The sequence below is a fragment of the Paralichthys olivaceus genome, chromosome 24 (assembly GCF_024713975.1).
Source record: "Paralichthys olivaceus isolate ysfri-2021 chromosome 24, ASM2471397v2, whole genome shotgun sequence".
In the NCBI taxonomy this organism is placed as follows: Eukaryota; Metazoa; Chordata; class Actinopteri; order Pleuronectiformes; family Paralichthyidae; genus Paralichthys; species Paralichthys olivaceus.
Window position 1 is genome coordinate 6,400,762 of NC_091116.1, and position 23,257 is coordinate 6,424,018.

Below are 23,257 nucleotides of genomic sequence, written 5' to 3' on the forward strand. Positions count from 1 at the left end.
TATGAAAAGTGAAGATAAGTGCAAATAAGAGATTTTGAGTCAATATAAGAAATAGAAATAAGAATCACCAAGATAAGACGCAAGAGCAAAGTATGCATAAGTAGCATAAGTAAAAAAGATATTAACAGGAGAGTAAGATTAATGCCAAACAATAAGTTCATGAGAATGAAAAGTCACGAAAGATTTCAGATCCCTGAGAGACATAAAAGAACGAGCAGCCATCTTTGTGTAAAAACAAGCAGGAGAGATGAAGAGCACGACATGTGTCACGTTATCAGATCTACAGCAGCGGCTCATCCAGACGTGTTTTCCATCCAAACCCAAACAGAGAGCCTTCATCACTGGCTTATCTGCAGCAAACGTGCTGATTAGTGGTTCGGCTGAGGGAGAAACCGCAGCGTGATGATTTCCTAAGCGATCCTCCAAAGACACCACAGCCACTCACTGTAATCACTTGCTGTGTTTTCACATAAATAAATATCTACTTCTCTCCGTCAACACAACTGATAACAATCAAACAGCGATTTCCCCTTTCATCCATCTTGTGAAAACTGTTGTGTCATGTCCTGCTGCAGCTAATGAATATCACTTAATCAGTCAATTAAATAAAAATAAAAATGTTTGGAGTCCAAAACACAAAGATATTCCATCTTAAAAGTTACAGAACAGAGCAGACCAGCAAATAAATTGCATTTGCAAAAGTGGAAATAAGTTTTTTTTTTGCGTGTGTTGATTAATAAAAGGATGCAATTGGCTTTATTGATCCACAGGAACATTGATGAAGAGATTTATTTTCTAATTTCCCAATCATGCTACTCTGCATTTAGGATGGCAAATCCAATGTTAACCCCCACCCAGAGTCTTGAGCCTGCCCTGCAGCTGTATCATGGATTTATATGTTCAGGTGAGTTTTGCACCTCGATGCTGACTTTGTGTAGAACTCACCACGTACTTGCTTTTATTGAGCTCCAGGCTTCAAAACACAAAATGAAAACATCAGCCAGCAAATTTCCCCCTAAAATGCAGCGTAGATATTTTTTGCTGGTAGTGTCGTGTTGAGACACGCCGAACAAGCTGCACGTTCAGGAAATAAAGGACAAAAAGTGGTGAAAAAAACAGCATAACACTTGATGACAATGCCCTGACATCCTGAGTGTGCATGGCGCAGCTACGTGCACGACTAAAACAGTTCATTGGTTTTTATTTGCTTCATTTGTTTGCTTTGATGAAATATAGCATCATCAATCATTGAAGCGGGGCAGTTTGGCCACCCAGGCCGCTGCTTGTGTTACAGCATACTTCCACAAAGTGCTTACACGCCGTGTAAACACAATTACAGTAAATCTGAGTGGTGTTAGATCTGTCGAATGTCGAGGAAAAACAAATCAAATCGGATTTAAACTATGAGGATTCACTTCAAGGAAACAAACCCAGCCTCGGAGACGGTGAAAAGTTACGATGCTCGCTGTTTGAAGGAGTTGGAATTTCCTTATTTGGAAGATTCACATTCCTACATCCTGCTTCGCCCTCTTCTATAATTCCTAAATTACCCAGGAGGCCTTACAAACCTGCTGCAAGTTCAATATTTAGAATAACAAAATGCTGCACTCCTAATTCTGGGTTTTTGTTGGTGTTAAAAGCATGCAAAATAAAAAACAAGTTAAATAAGAGGTTCGATTCATACGTTTACAGCAGATTGTATATGCACCTTACACAGATCTTATAATGTGAATTGATGGAGAGTGTAGAAATAAGTAGAGCTTCTATCTGAGGGGTCACCAAGCAAATGATGGGGTAGAAATGAGACAAGATTTTCCATTTTTAATAAAACTTGTTGTATCCATTTTTGTAGCTACAGATTATTCAAATGAAACAATCAGGGATGTTTACAGAGGAAAAAATTGGTCTGGTCTTAAAAAGCTTTTTCATCTGAACCACAAACATTTCAGCATCGTACATGCAATGAAAATCTCAGAAACAAAAGAAAACACAATTACCTTTGATAACATTTGATTTTTTTTTAACCATTTTTAAGAGCATTTTATTCCCACACTGCACCAGCCGAAATGCTTGTGTGATGCTTGTCGGAGAATTTCTGCATAAACAGTAGTGTGTCTCTACATGAATGTACAGACATGCCTGAATGTGTGTGTGTGTGTGTGTGTGTGTGTGTATGTCTGCAGAGGAGGGAAAACCACAGTCAGGTAAAATTAGGCGATGAAGTGCGTCTGTTTTTCTGGGAGGAACCGACAAGCCCTGAAGAAGGGAAAATCTGAGAGAACCACAAATCCCCACCCTCTACACACACACACGCGCGCACACGCACACGCACAGGTAACATCCCACACCTGCAAGTGGTGCAAGTTATTCATTCTACACTCAAATATAAACGGCTACACAATCCTGCATGGATTACTGGACAGGCCCCTCGACAAGAGCCTCTCTTTAATGTGATGTTAATATTTCCCACTGGAAACTCGTCAGACGACTATAGAGGCACAAAACGACTGATAAGAGGCAGAGACACAATGAAGACAGATGAAAAAAGACAATCGCAAACATGCATAAAGTCAAATGCTGACTTAAAGGGATAGTTCAGTGAAAATGCACTCATTATCTATTCAGCAATATGGAGAGGTGAGTGAAGTGTTTGAGTCCAAAAAACACTTTTGCAGTTTCAGGGGTAAACAGTGTTGCAGTCAAATCCAATACAACTGAAGTAACTGGGGGATCGATTCTTCAAACGTAAAGTAGATGATGAGTGGATTAGAATTTTTCGAAAAACTATCCCTTTCACAACAACAAAAAGGCAAAAGGCAAAAAAAAAAAACTACCCAAAGATGCCAAATGACCGAGATTTCTTCCTCAAGAGACGATCACACAGACACAAAATGACAACAAAAAGATACAGGACATCTAAAACACTAAAATACAAGGAAACTAAAGTGGCGTTCATCATTTTTTGGTTCTGTTTTTTGTGTGTGTGTCTCTATTCTCTGCGGTGGTCCGGCCCTCAGGGGCTGGGGGCCTTCTACGCTCTCTGCATCCGGGGGCCCATTGTCTCTATCCATGTACAAACCGGTGCTACACAAAGCAAAAGAAACCTGAAACTCTGCCGCCACACAGCATCAGAAAAAGGCAGCAAATATCCGAAATAAGTCCTCCGATTAAAATAGATCATTATTTCCAATCACAGGTCAGTGCATGATCCACTGAATACAGAGGTCAGGTTACATCCTGCTGCTTTAATACACTTTAAAGCAAAGACAACAAAGAGACAGCAAAGTACAGTAGAGCCCATTATCAGTGGAGGAGATTCATAATTCCCAATAGACAAGTTCAGACATTCAAGTCAACCACAGGCTCATTCCAGCCTGAAAAGCCAAGCTTGGAGATCATGTGTCAGCACAGAAGCAGCTCATTATTTACACAGATGCAGCACAAGTGGAAGGAAAATGTCAGGATTTAAATTAAAAGTCCCAGAATGAGGTTTTCTGAGGTACAGTGCAGACACACACCAGAAAGAGCTTATGTTTTACACAATTCTAAAACATTTTCACTGCACTTTTTCCATAGTTTCTCTGAAGGAGACAAATATCCTGAATTAAAAAGCCATAAGGAATAAATTCAGCATCCTTTACCTCTCCGCTGTGACTGTGTCCGTGCGACCAGCAGCAGGATGAAGACGCAGCTCCACGTCGACCACCTGTCGCGTCGACGCATCCTCCAAGAGCGCGTTTTTAAACTTTGACAGAGAAAATAAAAAAAGAGATAAAAATCCTTTCAGAGGCTCAGAGGAGGAGTGTTCATGTCCAGGAGACACATTCACACACACAATCCTGCAGGAAGATGAATCTGTGTGAGGCGCAGGTCCACCGGCCTCGTGTCCACCTGACGAGGATGTGCGCACCTTTACGCACGGCGGCGCGTAAAAGGAGGAGGGTGTCAAGTGGGAAGGGAAGCGCACAGCAACATCCTGCGTTAGACCTTCACAGTAAAAGTTCCATTTATCATTTTTTTCTCCAATTCCAAATGGATAAACTGGCTACACATGGATTCACATTCACTTCATTGTACTTGAGTGTTTCCATTTTATCCTATTTAATAGTTTATATAACAACATTTTGGATGCAAATATACTTTTTAGTTTTCCTTAGATTCTGATTAATACAGATTTAAACTAATACATAATTATTAGAGATTGACATGATCAGCAACGTCTCAAGTAAAACTCCAATTTTGACACATAAAATACCTTTATTTTGAAAGCAGCTGCCTTGACACATCAGCCCTCAGTTAATTTACAGTGCAGCCTGAAGGCCTGAGGACCAACACTTCACATTAGTGTCAAGGAGTCTGACCCTTCTGAAAGCTTCGCCTCAGGCTACAAAAAGCTGTGAAATCCACTATATCGAATCCTTGAGAACTAATGTGGCAGCTGACAGAAGTAGAGGAGAAAAGTGGAGTCAGTGACCGATGAAAATGGAGCTTCAATAAGACAAAAACCTACGGTGAATAGAGTTTGTAGTATTTAAAAGGAAAGTGGATGTAGAACAATAATAACAATATGATGCAAATTACACAAGTTTCTGTTTCAGCCAAGGTGAGATGGAGGAAGCAAGCATTTATTTTTACTCGTAAAGAAATACATTAAAATTAGTAAAACATAAAACAAGTTTTTTTTTTAATTTCCCATGTATTACAAATATTTTTTTTGGCAAAGCAGTTAAAAGTACACCAACTACAGTACTAGAGCCGTGGTAATATTGATGTAAAGTTTGTAAAATTAAGGACAATAAAACGATTATCACACACTCTCTGGCCCTGACTGTAGATCTTTGATTATTGAAAGTGGTGGGTGGCATTAAATCTCTCTGCAGACGCTACATGACACACGCGTAAAACATTGGATAAATGAAGCATTCGGGTCTGAAACATAATATTTAAATTCAATCATTTGAGAAGGTCACAGGCCACAAATGGTTTTAACTCACTGCAGGTTACATACAACACACACTTACATAAATCATACATGTTAACATGTGAACTCTTACTGAAATCTCCACAGATTGTTGCCGGTGGAAACACAAATTCTACTTATTCCTAGAACAGTCGGATCCCCATCAGGGCATCAGGTTGATAAGTTTGGCTGAGTCTCTGTTCAGGCACGTTGGCTGCGGTGTGACACCTGTCTGCGGTGCCGGCTAAAAAAACGCATTCCTCAAAGAGAGAAAGGCTTCACATGATGACAGACGCTCCATAACTATCCACACACGACACGCACATGCACGCACGACGAAAGGTCAGAGAGCTAACCCACAATTCCATGCACAAGCTGCACAATCTTCCTGCTGAAAATCAAGACAAAGAAGAGCTTGGATCAGGAAGATTTCACCCCATAATAAATGTGTTTTGTAGGGAAGCTCAGTGCATGTGCAGTAAAAGTGTAAAAGTGTTTGTCAGAACTTGTACGACCAAATCGAAGAATCCCTCTGACACATCTCGCTCCCTGTTTCCGTGCCAATCCTGTCTGCACATGTAAAGATAAGTCCACCTTTCACTGTGATTTCACCCCCCCCCCCCCCAGCTCTGTTGTTCATCTCTCCCCCCAATCCTCTTCATTCACACACTTCAAATTTAAATTCCATCCATCTCGCCTCCTGCTCTCAGCTGTCAAAGCTCAGGAAGAGTCATACTGAAGGTAGCACTTATACCACCTGTCTGTTTTCTTTCTTCTTTGTCTCGATACACAACATGAGGCCTGTTCCAGGAGAGAGGGGGCCAAAGTTTTTGCGAGATCTTAAAAAACTTTCTGGAGGTCTTGCAAAAACATATCAATTGTTTTTTTGGATGGATGGATGGATAGATACCCCAACCAAAATTACAGTATGCACACTAACTGTCCCACTATGCTTGGCTCTCTTCAAGTTCAATTCAACATTTTTAAGCCTTCTTCATTTGAGTTTGAATTTGTCTCTCTAGCGCTAATTCTTTGAGATTTCTTGTAAAATGTGTTTTTCTCATCATATTTACTAGAACTTTGACCAATCAGCATCATCTCGACCCAACCTCCTATATATATATATATAGGACGGTAAAATAATGGAAAAACCGTTACTGCTGCATTATTTTAATCTAGTTTATTTTTTGATTTGTATGCGTTTTATTGGAAAATCCTGGCTTTAACGGTCTTTTATAAAATAATTTCACAATCAGGGTAGTCACAAGTAGTTGACTACTGTTCTTTTAGATGAAGAAATGAACTATATGACCCCAAATGTGAAGCAGTATCTTATTAAAAGCATATATTATTTAATTTAGTTTGAATTAAGCAGCTATAACAGTCTCAAAAAGATAATTCTGCTTTGAAATGTGAACATTTTAAGATGCAATCCAATAATTATGCATAAATACATAAAAACAAGCACCAAGACATAACTACACCATAAATCTTAATAATTTTATTGTCTTTGTTCTCATGATTTTACAAATATGATACTTCTGCAATTCAACTTTAACTGTGCAACACAATGGCATTATGGACTGTTGAACTCGACATCCCGAGGGACGCCTGTGACTCCAGGGGCTGTGAATCCTGCAGACCCAGGGATTTTCATTTGGAGCGTTAGAAAATAAAAATAAAAACAAGAGTCAAGCTTTTGCAGTTGATCTTGAGCATTAGCATATATCATCATTCATTCATTCATCTCCCTCCCTCACTCCCTCCCGCCTGTTGGGGTTCATTGTCCGCAGGATTCACGAGGCCCTTCCCTCCGTCCTCCCCCACGGGTCAGAGATGACTCCTCGGAGGCGGGCTTGAAGTAAGGTTGTACAGTCTCTTTGGATGAGGCTGGCGGTACCGGGTCAGAGCTGCAGGGCTGCTTGTCTTTTTGAGAATGGGTGATCTTGCCACACAGGTTTTTGGGACACCAGTACAGATAAGAACAATGGCATGCAAGACTCACATACAGACCCACTTGTTATTATTTCTTTTTTTTTTTAATAGAAAATAAAGATTCTGACATAAGTACAAGCACTGAGCCCTCGCAAACACCCAACATCCAAGCGTATTGGAAACAGTACGGAGGACCGACGATGCCTAAACTGACGCCGTTAAGAATTATCGGGGGCTTGCGACGGTTATAACCATTTCAACACAACAGCTGGCTTCTTTTCATATTCAATAAGTCCTGTTTTTGAGGACATAATACATCTCACATTTATATTATTTCTTCTTCTACACCTTTTTACTACAAATGTATGTGCTTTTGATTTAAAATAACTTGGGAAAACGGATGGAGAAAAAAAAAATATGAGAGAATAAAGTTTTGTATTTCAACGACAATCCAACCCCACTCCGGCCAATTTATTGCAAATGAAGTGATAACCTCTGAACAGCAACACACACTTCAATATGGCACAAGCATCTTAGATAAATGCGTCGTCGTTGTAGGTGAATATCAAAAACCAAACCACACCATATCTAAAAGTATTAAGACATTAATCTTCAGAAGAGCAGAAGAGAAAAGTTTTTTTTCCCCTTGTTGAAACATGCAGTCTGCCGCTCTGCAAGCAAAACTTGATTCTGGACCCCTTCGTGTGGAGTGCATATGATCACTGCAAACGATTAGTGCGCCGGCTGAGCTAAAATATTTCTAGTGTTCATGACAGGAGCTGCAGAGCAAGACTTCATAATCCAGGTCATTGTGCAGCTGACAAGCTCTTGCTCTCCTCTTTCTTTGTGGGGTGGACCCGAAGACTGGCCAGAAAAGTGAAGAATGTAGTGACTAAACTCGCCCCCTTGAGTTAAACCTCGGACTTGCATGGTGCAAAACATTTCAGGTAATTAAATAAACTTTGAAAAAAAGGAGAATGGGGATTCAAAGCACTTTCGGGGTTTTCCGTTTGCCTTCAGACGTTTCACTGACCCACTTTCATCTTGCTTAGTGTGTCACCTTAAGACATTTGATGTGCTTATCTTAGTAAATGTCAGCTTTGGCACACTCCTTGCTGAGGTACCAAACTAAAACTCTTGTCAAGTACAGAAACTACTACCATTTTCCCCCTTCGAGGATATTGTTGTTGCATCATACTTTATATATATATATATATGTATAGAGGTGTGTTTTTCTCTTAAATGTCTCTGGAGTGTTAAGGAGAAAATCTACAAGTGCAGACATTCTTCTCCAGCCCTTTCTCTGAGGCCGCAACGTAGAAACCCCCAAAATGAATCCCTCTCAGCAGCCCCATCTGCCTGCTTACCATTTATCCCACTACAAAATCCAATAAATATTCTTAAAAATAAGGGCAATTTGGTTAAACAAAAAGAAAACAATGAAGCAAAAATCAATGTAGTGGCCTCACAATGTAACACAAAACTCTCACAATACAATAAATCTATCACCGTTCCAGTCCTCAGTCAAATAAAGGAACAAAAAAAGAAATATGTCAGGGAAGGATATATCTAGAGTAGTGGTTGTTTTACAATGGCGACTATGTCGAGAGAATGACAGGGGTTCAGTTTGTCATGTTGCAACTTCTTTAAAAACTGCTTTGTCTTCCCACCTGCTTCTCTCTTCTCTCCTTTCACGGAGGTGATCATACTCTACCTGATCACAGTCTTTGACCTTAAACCCCTTCCCTTCCTCTTCAAAAGCTCCTCCTGCTCCTCTTCCTCTCAGACGGGGGGGGGATAGTTCAGTCGGCGTAGTGCATGATGGACTCGACGTAGTTGCCGGGGAAGAGACCCGTGGTGCTGTTCATCACGCCCTCGTACCAGCCGTCGTCGTTCTTCTTGATCACGTAGATGATGGCGCCCTCCTGGAACGAAAGCTCGTCCTCTTTGTCGCGGCTGTAGTCGTAGATGGCCACCACTGAGGAAAAACAGAAGTTTACAGTCAACGAAACAATAATCACATCGACATCGAAACAGAAGAAAGATGCAGGTGTTTTTCTACATGTTAAAGTTGAAGGACAAAGAATTCTTTTGTAATTTCATGTTTTGCACACAAAAAATGTGTCCTGAGAAAAGGTGGGAGGGAGTCACTCAGACTTCGCTGGTGTCTGGTCTAGTACTTCATAAAACTGCCTCATGATTGAGCGATGATGTCACACCTTTCTCCAGGTAGCTGCGTGGGGCCCAGGGCGGGTCCTCCTCGGCGTACGGGTCGCTGTACTCCACCACCGCCGACTCCTCTTCGTCCTCCTCATCCTCGTAGTCCTCTGGCGGCGGTGGCGGAGGCGTAGGCTCCTCAAACACCGGCTCTTCGGAAGGCGGAGGTGGGGGCGGTGCGTCTGAGACTAGTTTTCAGGAAGCAAGAAGAAGCGGTAGTTAGAGGGGAGGAAAGAAGTACAAAGATGACTGCATCAGTCAGACGATGGATTGAAATTCACATGCATTAAAGGAAGGAACAGAAACAGACCATGCTGGATGAAAACAAACTTCATACGTCAAAAGGGTTTGATACGACGGGTACAAAGGGTTCAAATACTGATTCAACTTGCATTCAGAGAAATTTAAGAAACAACTGGATGGTTGGGATTGCTGAGAGAAATCAAAGATTTATAGAAACATCATCATGCTCATGATCAAACACCAACAGGCCTCATTATTCATGCTTTAGGTGGTTTGGTCACCTAGAGGGGACGGATCACTGATGTTCACTAACTGCTGGGGAGAGGGTTCCAAACAAACGGAGGACATGCAGATGGAGCGAGGAGCTAAAAAGCCACTTACTAGTCTCCTGAACTCGGGCCACAAAGCCCATCAGAGGCAGTTGCGGGGTGATCTGCATGGAGGGGGGAGGGGGCGCGAGCGGGCCGGCTATCACCGGAAAAAGTGAATAGAATAAAATCAACACAGAGAGATGGAGGAGGACAGGGCCAGAGAGGGTGTGTCACAGAGGGACAGACATGAGAACAGCAAAGACACAAGAAAATGAGATTAGAATAAACATGTAAAGCACAGACAACATGCAAACAATGATTTTTAGCAAAGCACATACAGGGACGTCCATAGTTAGTAATGATTCTTTCCATTTGTGGCTATGCTGATTTTAGCAGCAGAGATATTTGTAAAAACAAGAATTTATTAATTCAACTACTTCTTTTAAAATCTATAATAATGATGCAGGAAAAGCTCCACAAATGTTTATATATCACATCATTCATATAATGCTTAGTATATTTTATTAATACAGTAAATATTTGCTGGCTTTCTTCTATTCTTCCAGACGGCAAACTGAATGTTGAACAAAACAGGACACCTGTGTCAGCTTTGGATATGAGAAAATTCTGTTTCACTGTATTTTGACATTTTATAGACCAAGTTTAAAAGAAATGCTTGAGTCGAAGCCTTAAATTACTCTTAAAAAACACACTGCACAAATAAAAGAGTAGCACTCGATCACACAGCGCTAGAGACAAATGGAGGTTAAACATTGCAAAGAGCTGTAAAGAGAAGGAGCTGGTACAAAGCAGAAGTTGAGTGGAGGCAGTTAATCTGATGGGAAATGACAGACCACAAAAACAGACGGATCTTTTCTGAAGAGATACAAAACGGCAGAGTTAGACTTTAGTGATCTGCTCCCTCTGAAATCTAAAAGTTTAAAGTAAATTAGAATCCATCAGTGACAAGTACTTTCATTGAACATCTAGTTTTGCGGATGAATTTGGAATAATTTGGGGAAATTGTTTAATAGAACCCCTTAAACTCATGGATTGTAAATGACTAAAGCCGCTGCACTTGGGATAAACAAACCTTGGTTCTGGGCGAAGTGTGGTCCACCGTTGAGCTGGCTCTGGGCCATGTTGGGCTGACCGGTGACAGACGAAGGTCGGCGGTATGGAAGGGAACCTCCCACCTGCGGGTTCTGCTGCTGCGCTGGGCGGTTCATGCTGTAGAACTGAGGCGCACCTGAGGGGAGACGACACCAGGGGGGAGCAGAGAGTCATTCAGTAAGGGTGAGGAGCAGGAGGGCTGGGATTTCTGAACTGAATTTGCATTGTTTACATTTTAATGGCTCCTTTTATTGTTCTCAAACACAAATAATCCTTCAGCTTGTCTTATAAAGGGATATTAGTTAATGACAGTCAGAAAACCTGAACATGAGTTCCAGGACAAATTTATACAGAAGCTACTTGAACAATTTGATTAGAATTTGATAAGCAAATCATTGCATTTGTTTAGTCTTTTGACATTTCACACAGAATCAATGTTACACCATGAAGAGTAGCACAGCACATTGACAATATCCAGCAGCCACACTACTTACAAAGAAAAGACCAAATAAATACAAACGAAATGAAGATTTCAGTGCGAAAGCTTCTCACCACACAGCTCATGCATTATAGATCAGAACATGGTCATCAACACAGACGCAGGCAGCTGATGAGATGCTGTGAAGAATGAAGAGCGGGGAATCCAGCAGCAGCAGCACATGAAACCAGACTGTGTGATCCAGACTTTGGATTTTCAGGACAGTTTTGATCAATATTGTGCTCTACAGTGAGTGACCTTTAAAAGTGGGATTTATTTTCTCAGCACTCAGCTGTTTGTTTAAAAAGGTAGACCAGGTGTCAAAATGAGACTTGCTGCTGAGGATTTTCCAAGACTGCAACACTAAACCTCAATTACTGGCAGCCAATGTTGTATTTCTAAAAGGAGGCAGTTGTCTTCATGTGAAGCACGGAACACTATGGTTTGTGTCTGAAAGCTCAATTGATCAATAGATGATCAATGGTAACAAGCTGTCAGACAATACCATTGAATATCCTGGTTGATCAGTGGATGAAGACATCTGTGTCTCAAGGCGGGATGATGCATGTCAGGGGGAGGAAGGATGGAGGATGTGCAGAGGGAGTGGGTGAGCTTCTCCCACCGTTTCTCACACTCACCTTGTGCAGGGTTGCCGAAAGTGGTGGGGCCTGTGCCAGTGGGAGCCGCAGAGGTAGGGAGCTGGGGAGGGGGTGGTGGTACAGGCGGGATCTCTACAGGTGGGTTGGGGGCCTGCGGGGGGCTGTCTAGGGCAGAAGGCCCTGGGGGACCAGGGGTTGTGGCAGAGGTGGGGGTGTTGGAGGGAGGTTTGGTGGGGTTGGATGGGACAGGGACTGAACCCGAGGGGTCGAAGGTCAGGGAGTTGAAGAGGTATAAAAAAATCCAGAAGGAGAGAAAAGGTAGGTGAAGGAGGTTAAGATAAGAGTGAGACGGGACGACAGGATTGCAGAAGATCCAGGGTGTCACACATTCTAATTTGAATTTAAAAACAATTTAAAACCCGGAGTATAGACTCTTAAATATTGAAAAAAGATTAGTCAAGTTAGTTGTTTCAAGCACTAAATCACCATGCAGTCACCTACTTGGAGAGGAAAGTGGAAGCAGGCATTACCTGGGAAGGCGTTGGGTGGGGCTGGGGTCGGCACAGCGATGGGTATGCCCACGCTGCCACTGCCGCTGTTCTCCCGGCTGCTGCTGCGACTGCTGCTGGGGTGGCTGCCTCCGCTGCTCCCACTGCTGGTGGTAGGGTGGCAAAAGAAATCAGGCCACTTACACTCAGACACACTCACACATTCAGACCTCTGGGAGAAGATGCCTCGGTTGCGTGACTTGTCTTAACGTATAAATATTGAGGCCTACATTTGAAAATACTCATCAGGTAAATCTTTTTGCAAATTGTCAGTATAAATGAAATAAAAGGTAACCCCAGGGTACCTCACTCAGGAACTTTTAGGCTGGGTATAGTCGGAAAAAATTGTTGAAAGCAACCAAGCAAGTGTCTTTACAGCTGTTTTAAATTGCAGGTAAAAGTCAGCCATAATAGAAGGGACAAGAAACTTGACTTACAGTCTTAGTAAACAACATAATTGTGCAAATAAATAGTGTTGCACTCACACAATAGTTGCGTGAGGAATGAAAAACAGACTGAAAGAGAAGTCGGCTCAAGTATCAAACTGATGGTTTTGGAGGCTCTGGATGCAGTTTGACCACCACCAATTTCCTTTCCATGAATACTAGGGTACCTTATTAGATAACTGATTAAATAAAATAAGAAAGTAGTCACAACCTTGTTCCTTCTCAGGTCCAACTCTGACATTTGAATGGTGCGAAAAACACTTAAAACTGCTTTTGAATTCATTTTGATGCAATCGCTTTGTTTTCTCCAACAATGCTCTGTCATCCCCTTATTTGCTGGTGCTTTCAGCTCATTTGAACAAGCGGAAAAAAATACTTAATCCTAACACTGATATTTGTGGCAGCCACTGCGTCTTTACTGTGCTAATAAAGCTGTACACAAAAGTTTGTGTTTGATAATCAGTGACGTCAATGGTTGCAAACTCGCCCTGATAGCTCCAGGGCCATCACAAAGAACAAAAACTTTTTGGGGGGGGCAGGGAAACATCATTTACACAAGTGAGATTGATGCATCTTAATTTTATACGACACAATATGAGTGTCGTTCATCTTTATATTCCAGTTGCTACCAGCCGAGAAAGGGTGTTCACATAAGGTGTGTGTCGCATCCTGGCTTCAATAACTCAAGTTAATAATGTGGCACCCTCAGGAGAATTAATGTGTTAGCATGAGTGGTTATGCTTTAGAAATGACTATGTGTCACAGTGATTGAAAACAAAACAAAAAAGCAGCGAGAAGCTTCACCATTGACAAATGACAAAGGTGACGTAGTAGTGACAAAGACAAAGATATAAAAAGCAGGAAGCATCAAGACACATGGGGCAGACTTTTTTTTGGACAGAGGAGAGCGCATGGCTGGGAGATGAAGAGAATGAGCTATGGATGGAGTGATGCAGATAAAGATTCGTGCTGAGAGGAGAGTCAGGGAATGTTCTCTTGTTTAGCTCCTGACCAGGAATGTTGAAGATTTGGGGCAACAGATTGGGCAATCAAGTGTTAATCTGGGCTTTCCTTGCAAGTTGAAACTGTTGTGAGGTCATACTTTTGAGTTTAAGTGGGAAAAAAGAGATGGGAGTAAAAGAGATTACACTTTCCATAATAGAGGAGGAAGAGGGGAAAAGATCAGATGCTGGCTCACACCTTTAAAGTGTGGGAGAGGAGAAGAAGAAAGGGGTGGACGGTGGAGGAAAAAAGGGGCTTATTTAAGAAGTGTTGAGAGGCATGCTGGGAACAGGGGAGGGGGGTACCTGTACGTGCGGTTCCTCTGATTAACAGATGCAGTGCGTGCAGGGCTCTGCTGGGGGGGCGCCATGTTGCGCGTCGGGCTTGAGACGTAGTCGTTAGGGACAACGGGTGGACGCACCGGCTCGAGTGTCCTATAGGGGGAGTGGCGCCTGCGAGAGGGTCAGGAGGGAGGAGAGGGCATCCACAGAGAAGTGTAGGGGAGGGGGAGGAGGAGAGCAAGAAACAAACAAGTGCAAACTTAAAAAAGGGGTATGTCAGGTGGTGAACATCGGGGGTTGGCTTGGGTCCACGTGTTGAGGGGCAAACAGCAGGAACAGTAACACTGCTATCGCCTAAAAACCACACTTCCATAAAATGTGCACTGTTTACATGATCGAGAATAATAAAAGAATGTAGTAATCTTCTCCCCTTCCACTTCCTGAGTTTTCCAATTCCCCTTCGTTATGGGATACACAACCTCAGAGCTAGTAACCTACACAATGAAAGTCTTTACGAAAAGTTTGGATCGTGCATCACACACTCACTTTTACGGATTTTGATGGTGTTTCATTTGCGGAGGAATGAGCTATTTTGATGACAGTGAACTCCCTGCTTGCAGATTACCCACCAAATCTAGATTACAGTGAGCAATTTGTTGAATAGAAATAGGAAAGACAGTTTTCTGGATAAGGCAAATGTGTGTGTTTTGCACTGACAGCAACAAGACAATGAAAATTGGGCTCAAGTGATCCTGAAATGTTCCAAAAGTGGCATCAGATTGATTCAAATATATCCCATCAGTTCTGCCAATGTGTCCCTGAGCATGACTGTGAATCCCCGCCTACATATTCTGAACTAGAAACTTGCACATTAATTTAATAAAAACATGGAAAGTGATTTTTAATCCGACAGCAGCGCTATGTTGGTGGCGTCTTCGGTTTTTAAAATGAGGAAAAGAAAAACATAACCCTGACATTTATTGATCTGGGCCTGAGAGGATGCATTGGCATGTAAATTTCCCAGCTGACACAGTGGGGTGACCCATCTCTGAGCACTGTTGCTATGGCAAAACGTTGCTATGAGGAATATGGGGCAGCCAGGAGTGGGCGGGCTGGGTCAAAAGACACAAAACTGAAAGTAAATTTGGAAAAAGAAACGAAGAGGAAGTTGAATAACACAAAAGAAACGATAAATTAAAATCACAAATAAGATGTCCGCCCGTAGCCACAGGCTGCGGCGGAAGGTGCGTCATGGAGAGCTGGAGCTGTGGTTGATCCGCATGCGTCTCGAAGGGACAGACACAAACACACACACACACCTGGGAGGGTCAATATGAAGGGGTGGACGGACACACACATACATTTCCCACATACACAGAGAAACACAAACTGCATTTGACAACAACACAACATGAATGTGCTGCACTAGCAGTGTCCCTGTGGGATAAGAGAAACCTCCAACAGTCAAGACACAGAACAGAAAAAACTTCATCTTCAGCTTTAAGACCATTAGAACATTTACAGTGACCTTTATAATCGTGTTGCTCCTGTGCCCCTGGTATTAGAAAAATCCCAGTGAAAAGCTTGAAGACTGGAAGACCAAGTGCTCACCACGTGCACAACATTCTGCTGAGCTCAGGCTCTGTCACAACCGAAAGGACTTTACAGGCCCAATTACATGATTTTTTATATTCGACACTGCAAACTTTACTTTTTCAACAACAGCCCCGGGCAGAATGGTGTCTAAATGGTTGGCATACTCACAAGAAGGACTTTGCTTGTTGTTAGTATATTAGAATTTCCTCTGGTGGACTGGAGACTTAAAAGTAGCTTCTCTAAAATTGGTTTCTTCATAATTCAAGAAGTGATGGCCATATGCATAAAAAGTGCATGATACACAATGGCACCAAGTTATCAGTCAGAATAAGTCCTTTATTATGCTTCACGAGGTGTGTGCGATATTTTGGCGTTTGAAAGTTTGACGTAAAAATCTCTCCTGCATAAAGGGACAATGGAACAAATTTGGTTGATGGCATTTCCACAAGAAAGAGACTCTAAACCCAGTCTCCCCTGTGCAGATGAAAAACCACAAGATTACGGCTGTGATGAGAACTACCACTGACGTCCATTCTAAATCACCCAGAGGACACTAATTAAACAGAGGTAAAGGGGAGATGATGAAACTGGGAGCAACCAGGCCCATCTGAAGGACTCGTGGTTTCTTTACCAAAGCCACAAAACACACATTCAGTCTCTGACAGACACAGGTCTGCCTCCTTATGTCCGTCTGAACCTGCATCGAGGCGCTGGCACAGTTTACATACCCAAGGGTCCCTTTGCCTGTCATAGGCGGGCTGGGGGGCTTCTGTGTGGGGGGGTTGGTGCGAGGGAGTGCGCCTCCTCCGGCCTTCATGTTCTGAGCGCTGGCCTATGGCAGGAGGACATGTGTCAGGTTATTTGTTGGTTGACGAATGAATGAATTAGAGAATTAAGAAACAAGTAAAAAAAACTGGTACAACAGTTATCTGTCTTGTCAAACTATTTCTTTAAATAGTGAACAAACACAGAAAAAAGAAAAGAAAAAGAATAATCCCACAGCAAACCAAACCAAAAAAAATGTATTCAACTCATTCAGAAAACACATATCACCTCCCTCGTTTGAGGCGCTTACTTTGATAGTCTTACCTTAAACCTTTGCAACCACTAGGGTTGATTATAAAGATAAAATTAGGCAAGCAGAAAGAGGGGGAAGAGAAGAAAGCAGAGGATTAGTGTGTGAAGGAGGAGAGGTAAAAAAGGGGGAGAGAAAAACAACAATTATTCATGCATGTGGTACAAAGAGCCAAGCTGGTAAGATTCAAGCAACAATGGATCAGTGATAATATTGGAGGAATTTGTTCTTTGAGACCTTTGGTGAAACAAGCTCGTCTTTGTTTGCAAAGTCAGTGAGAAACAAGATTTCCAAAAAGCAGCCACGTTTACCTTTTTTATTAGATAAAATCATGACTGTACAGCAGCAGCAGGTGACAGACTAACAAAAACAGAAGCTTTATTTAGCTGAATGTCTTGGGTGCCATTTCCGATCCTACTGAAAGACCCGGGTCATCGATTTCTTCTAACATTACTTGTCACTGAAACCCGGTCGTGATTGTTTGACCTCTGAAAGTCCTCTCCTTTATATTTTCTGCAGTGAACGGCTCACGTTAATCCCATAACACAAATACAATCCAGTTTCTGAATCCCACACATTCTTTCAGACTGTTTTTTAGGTCTCATTAAAATGTAAAAATCACATTAGTCCTCTTGCAGCAGTGGTTCCCAGCCTCTGCTGCACGTGAATCCTTAATATGAAGTTCTTGTCACATGGTGTATGATTGATTTCTGCTTCTTGGATTATTCATTGGAATAAGTTTTCAATACCTGAAGATGTAAAGCTGCACAGTGCCTCACATAAAATAAATGGAAAAAAGACGGATGGTGGAAAATAAACATAATTCAGAGTTTTATGTTTTCTCACCACATTTATCTTTTCAGATTATTAATAAATACATCTAGAGGCTTGAGGGGGTAAAACTACATCGTATTTCACTTGAAAAGAGAGAAGATTCAAAAAGGTTGAAAAATAATTTAATTTTGTGGAGTAACATTTTGTTCTTCGGCATTTCCTATCCCTCAAATCATCTTGAAAACTAAAAAACTTTAAATTAACGTCTAGTCTTTGCATTTTTCATTTTCCCTGACGCCAACTTTTCCAACCTGTAATTTTCCTACCCACTCTAGTATAAAAATTTGTTTCAGAAGTGGCGAATCTTCCATATAAATAAAGTCTAACAAGTGAAACTAAGGTAAAAAGGCTGAAACTCCTCACCTTGACTCCATGACCCATGTCGTCTAACAGGCTGTAGTCGATGGGCTTGCGGATGTAGCGCACAGGCCTCTCAGGATTAGCTGGGGCGATGATTTTGTGTGTGCGGGATGTGTTCTTGTTGGTGGTGAGGATGCCAATCTCCCGCCGTGCTACTTTCTCTTTGTGGATGTCCACCGTCTGAGGACCAGAAGTAAAGACATAGCAAAATGAACACTGACATTCAGCAGGAATATCAGACAGAAGTCATCAGTAGTCTTTGCATTCATTTTCTGTGTGTCAGTTCTTGACCTGTGAGATGTGGTTGATGGAGGACTCCATGCGGCGGAGCTGCGAGGCCTGGATGTCCAGCATCTGCAGGACATTGTTGGCCAGCGTGTTGATCAGGTAGGCTACGCTGGCCAGAGACTGGGTGGTGTAGTTCTTAGTCTCTTCCAGCGCCCTCTGTTTGTCCGGAGACTGAGCGAGAGGAAGAGAGAATAGTGACATTTGAACTTTTGAATATATTTGGATTAGATTGCGTGGAGATGAAGCGGTTTGTCAGGAGCAATCCACACTGGCACATTTTGCATTTCTCATTAAAATGCAGTTTCTCATCAAACCAATTTTAAAATGAACTTTTATCCTAGATGATGTCATCAAATACAACTTACAGTCAATCACATCTATTGTCAGACCCACAATAGACAAATGACTGTAAATCAGTTACTATTATCAGTTATTTTGTCTCGTCAATCAGCTATTTATTGCATCTTTAATTAGTATGTAATGTAGCTCTGATATGCAAAATCTCAACTTTACATAATGAAATAAAGATGAGAAATGTCACATTGGATCCTCATGAAGGGTTTAAACATTCCTTGTGACAGATTACCTCACTGTGTGGAGGTTGCCTGTTAAAAACACATGCTACCCATTAACATTGTCGTTAAATGAAATCCCTGCATCTACACTGCCAACATTCCTGTTTTTCTTACATTGTGAAATCAGGGGCAATAATCAAATTAAAAGAGCAACGCCAACAGTGATAATAGTTAGTTTTCAACACTCAGCTGAATAATACAACTGTTTCCAATTATTTTGTAACTAAGTATGTAAAGCATTTGCATATCATTAAAAGCAATCACATATCTCAAGGGCATGTGTACCAGCCCTTAAAGTTGTATTCATAATTGCTTAATTTAAATTCATTGTTGTGTTTATGAAATGGCATGAAAATATTAAAAAAGGCTGATTTACGTACAAAGTGGTGTCTTTAACTTTCATTTTTCAACTTTCCATCAGATATTCATCCATAGATATTCAGTTTATTATTATAAACAATACATAATGATATATAAAACCATAACTAAATATCATCCTTGTAGCTCAAACACAAATATCTACTTGGCGTAGATAACAATCCCATTGTAAACACAGTTATATACCCAAAAAGACTTGAAACACTAAGAGGGCTCCTGAAGCAATATTAGACAGCAACATAGCTACACTACTGCTTTAATGTTTCAATGCCAGAACCTACATTTTAGTGAAATTCTATATTTTTCAAAAGTTAACGACCAGGAAGGGAGAAGCAGGTAATACAGCTGCAGCCAGAGTAAAAGGAGTCTTGTAAGGCAGCTGGTCGGGCCGTGGGCACAGCGTGGGCACATCAACTGGAACATCAAAGTGCAGATGGATCAGCTAATGTTGCTGCTGGGAAACTGCTCCTCGCTGACACTGCATGCAGGGCTGGGTTGTAACAGAATATGATATTTAATTTTTTTGAGTTAAAGCATCTATTTTGATCATTATTTTATTGTCAAAACCTTTTTTCAAGCAGAAAAGTAACTCAATTCTTTGTTCTTGATTCTAGAATGTGAGGACTTGCGGCTTTTATTTGTGTAATATAATAATAATCTGAATATCTGAATATGAAGAGGTCCCTTTAGACTTTAGGAAACATATTTCACTGTTGTCTGACATTTTATCTTCTCAAATGTGAGGGTTCGTTGCACGTCCGATGCTGATTTTACCAGAAAGATTGAAACAGATTCATAAATAATAGAACCAGCTCAAAACAGCGAACAAGCAGAGGTGTCCACACTAGTCATAATAGCATCATCCTCAGTGGTAACCAACCAACTGCACATGTGATGCAAGAAAAAACTTCTAAGGAGTCGCAAAGTGGCATCCAATCATACACATCATCGGACAGTCTGCAAACACAGGAGTGTGGAGGGTGCAGCTTTGTCCAAGTATCAGGACAAACTGGCTACATGCAGAGCAGAAGGGAGACATTTTTGAACTGTGTATTGCTGGTTGTCTTTGTAGAAAACAATGATGGATATATAGACGTCTGCATTTGAAGATGTTTTCTTTCTCAGCTACTCATTGGTAGCAGTTAAAGGTTTCTAGTCCTGCTTGTTACCATAAAGCAGCTGAAAAACACCTACCCCTGTAAAACCATATTTAAATCCACTAGATCCATTTGGATATGCATGGAAATTCACACACTCGGAAAGCCTAAACACATGTCTTCATTTCTTCAGCAGGATTCCCACATAATTCTTCGAGAAATCAATAAAAATGTTTAAAGACACAGTATCTTGCAATTATATGAAAGTAAAACAATCCTGGATCTGCCCAAAGTTGAATGAGCTCTTCCCTGATCCACGCTGCATCCTTCCATCGTAATCCATCCAATAGTTTTTGCATAACAAACAAGCACAGATAAAAACATAACCTCCTTGGCGATGGTAACAAACAAGCAACTTAAAATTTATAAAAAAAACAGCCATGCCTTTCTTGGAAATATTTTACTAATTACCAGCTAAATACTGACTGTCTGCTTTTGTAAGAAAACATGAGACAAGGTTCAAGGAAATGTGATGGAAAATATGGGACATATACTATTATTTAGAAAAGAAAATATATAATACTTATAAGACTACTTATCCAAATCAAGAGTTTAAGAATAGAATATACTGTGCTGAGTGTAAGACCCATTTTTTCAATCCAAATAATTTGACATAACTGGCTTTCCTGGAATAATGTGCCAGCAATTTTCAAACATGCATGTGTAGCATGTGGACAAACTGGAAGAACAACAATAAGTAGGACAAAACAGTCTTCAAGCACAAGTTCAACAAGTGTCCATCCCAACATGACTAATGTTACAAGACTTGGAGGCAGACAGGGCAGGGCAAAGATGTGAATTGCAGCTTGAATTGAGAGATCAAGTATCCCGCTAAATAACCCTCTGATGAATACTACTGTCTGTCTATTCTATTAGTGGTAATACCCATTGGAGAGCAGCTGGGTAAACCTTGCAGAGGGAGAGGAATCCAGGGCAGCCTGCCAGACAGCAAGTTGCCAACATCGAAGAGCCGCCGCCTCCTCCTGCTCCTCTCCAGGAGAACCTGTCAGACCTGATCAGCCCTGTTCATCAAGGACGTCAGATTCTAGTATTGCATCTTTGTCAAAACCTCGTCTTGCTCTCACCGTGGAGCCACATTTCCATCCTTTAAAGCAGGGCTGTGACTAGAGAAAGCACAGGTGATCTGAATGGCTGGAAAAGTGAGAGCCCACCTGCAGCATGCCACAAATAGTACAGGGTCTGAATGATCACTTCACGACACATACATGCAATACACCCGGTTTCCCTTTAACCTTAAAGCTCAAGCAATGAATAGACATGATGAGCTGTTCACTTGGATGTTTGGAAGCGTTAAGATGCTTAATTTCAGTGTATATGCAACTGCAGCATTAAAGGTCCCAACATCATAAATCAGTGGTTTATCTCCTGTCAACATGAGCTCAATGGAGATTAATCTGGCCTGATATCTGCTCCTACATCTCCGGCCGGTGCCCGATCAGCTGGCCGCTGTAGCAGCGGTGACCGATCGCGCAGAAAGCGGAGAAATTGATTTTCCACGGCGCCTGTTTGGTCATTTGAACCGTGGCTGATGCCGAGCTAGCAGGCTAACGAGCTAGCCCCACCGTGGGACGTACAAGTCACACACAGCGTTATTACAAATGGAGGGAGGGGGGGTGCGCCTGCAAAGCAAAGCTGACACCCCTGGGTGTGAACGTGGGGACACACAGTGTGATCGTCTGTGGGAGAAAACGCCCCGACGGCAGGTTGTGTTTCGCGTTAGCCGAAGCTAGCTAACCACGTCGGCAGCGTTAGCAACAGCTAGCCGAGCATCAGTTGTCGCCCCACCGTGAAAAAAAAAAAGAAGCAACCCCCACCCCCCCTCCCACGCAGGTGACAGCATACCTGGACATAGTTGCTCTCGCAGTACTCCGCGACTCTTTCCAAATTGGTGAAACTGTCCAGTAGCGCGCTTCGTCCGGCTGGAATCTCCTCTTCCAGTAGCATTTGTAGCTCCGCCATTTTCACATCTTTAGCGGAGCAGTGTGTGTATGTGTGCTGGTGGTGGTGGAGGGGCTCTCTCTGGCGCCGCCGCGGCTGTGTGCGGTACTGCAGGGGCTCTCCCCAGCAGGGGTTCCCAAAACTGATCATGTTTAGAACAGAAACGCAGGAAAGCAAAACTCCCCATTGGTTAAAACCAATGTTTCTGAATTTGTGTGGTTTGCAATATGCTCTAGGGTTGTTCTTTTCAAGATTATCAACTCTAATGAAGAATATACTTGACTCCTTTTAGGGATTCCTTTTATCCTATTGCAGAGCAGCAGGACAAGCTCCCAGGGGCCGACCAAGTCCCAGATTTTCTTTTATTTCATTTGAATGTGCAAAGTGTGCTTAACCACAAATTTGTTAGAAATTTGCACTGCTGAAGTAGAGTGTGAGCCACGATACGTCCTGCATCTTCTCTGTGTTTTGAAACATGCAATTGTCAACAATTGTCCCCCCACGGCCATAAGGACTCTGAACTCTTTGCAACAACCATGATGGACATGCATTTTAATCACTTTGCACTGTCACGCTACTGTATGTGATATTGTCCTATCCATGTATTGTCTGGTGTCATTGTGTGATGTCACCGCTGCCTATGACATTACATTCTGGATGATAAATAATAGCCCTTTTTATGAACAGTTGAGGTAAATAGTAGCTGTAGTGATTAACCAAATGATAAATAAAATCAATAATAATAATAATCAATTTACAGTTTAAGTCCCTTTTCAAGCAATTCCTGCTTTTTCAAATTTGAGGATTTCATGCTTTTTTCAAATGTATCATTATATTCTATGTTTTCTTGGGTCATAAAATCAATATATATATGACATAATAAATTCAGATTTCTTTAAGGT

At 41.7% G+C, this 23,257-nt stretch overlaps 2 protein-coding genes across 21 annotated transcripts in view; both read right to left on the reverse strand.

Moving 5' to 3' along the window:
- Positions 1 to 3,921, reverse strand: part of LOC109640204 (collagen alpha-1(XVIII) chain-like) — a 37,443-nt gene extending 33,522 nt beyond the window's left edge. For both annotated transcript variants that reach the window (XM_069521462.1, XM_069521461.1), the window contains exon 1: positions 3,642 to 3,921. In XM_069521462.1, the coding sequence (XP_069377563.1) occupies positions 3,642 to 3,723 (82 nt within the window). In that variant the 5' untranslated portion in view covers positions 3,724 to 3,921. The remainder of the gene's footprint in view (positions 1 to 3,641) is intronic.
- Positions 3,922 to 6,446: 2,525 nt separating this feature from the next.
- Positions 6,447 to 22,443, reverse strand: LOC109640196 (abl interactor 2-like). 19 transcript variants are annotated; one of them, XM_069521174.1, is made up of 12 exons: positions 22,260 to 22,443; positions 18,290 to 18,457; positions 18,002 to 18,178; positions 16,819 to 16,836; positions 16,458 to 16,561; positions 14,158 to 14,304; positions 12,387 to 12,508; positions 11,896 to 12,108; positions 10,760 to 10,915; positions 9,737 to 9,823; positions 9,115 to 9,300; positions 6,447 to 8,873 (listed from the first exon to the last, which is right to left on the reverse strand). In XM_069521174.1, the coding sequence occupies exons 1-12, from the start codon at positions 22,374 to 22,376 to the stop codon at positions 8,698 to 8,700; spliced, it is 1,671 nt and encodes a 556-aa protein (XP_069377275.1). In that variant the 5' UTR covers positions 22,377 to 22,443; the 3' UTR covers positions 6,447 to 8,697. The 19 variants fall into 19 exon arrangements, with proteins under 19 accessions (XP_069377275.1, XP_069377274.1, XP_069377277.1 ...); XM_069521173.1 differs by having other exon boundaries at positions 12,387 to 12,511; positions 22,260 to 22,442; XM_069521176.1 differs by lacking the exon at positions 16,819 to 16,836 and having other exon boundaries at positions 22,260 to 22,442.
- Between the last annotated feature and the right edge of the window lie 814 nt (positions 22,444 to 23,257).

Coding starts and splice junctions, on each gene's coding strand:
- LOC109640196 (XM_069521173.1), bottom strand. CDS start 22,376: ATGGCGGAGCTACAAATGCTACTGGAAGAGGAGATTCCAGCCGGACGA. Junction 18,179..18,289: donor CCATCAACCACATCTCACAG/GTCAAGAACTGA, acceptor TCTGGTCCTCAG/ACGGTGGACATCCACAAAGA. Junction 12,512..14,157: donor CAGAGGAACCGCACGTACAG/GTACCCCCCTCC, acceptor CCCTACCACCAG/CAGTGGGAGCAGCGGAGGCA.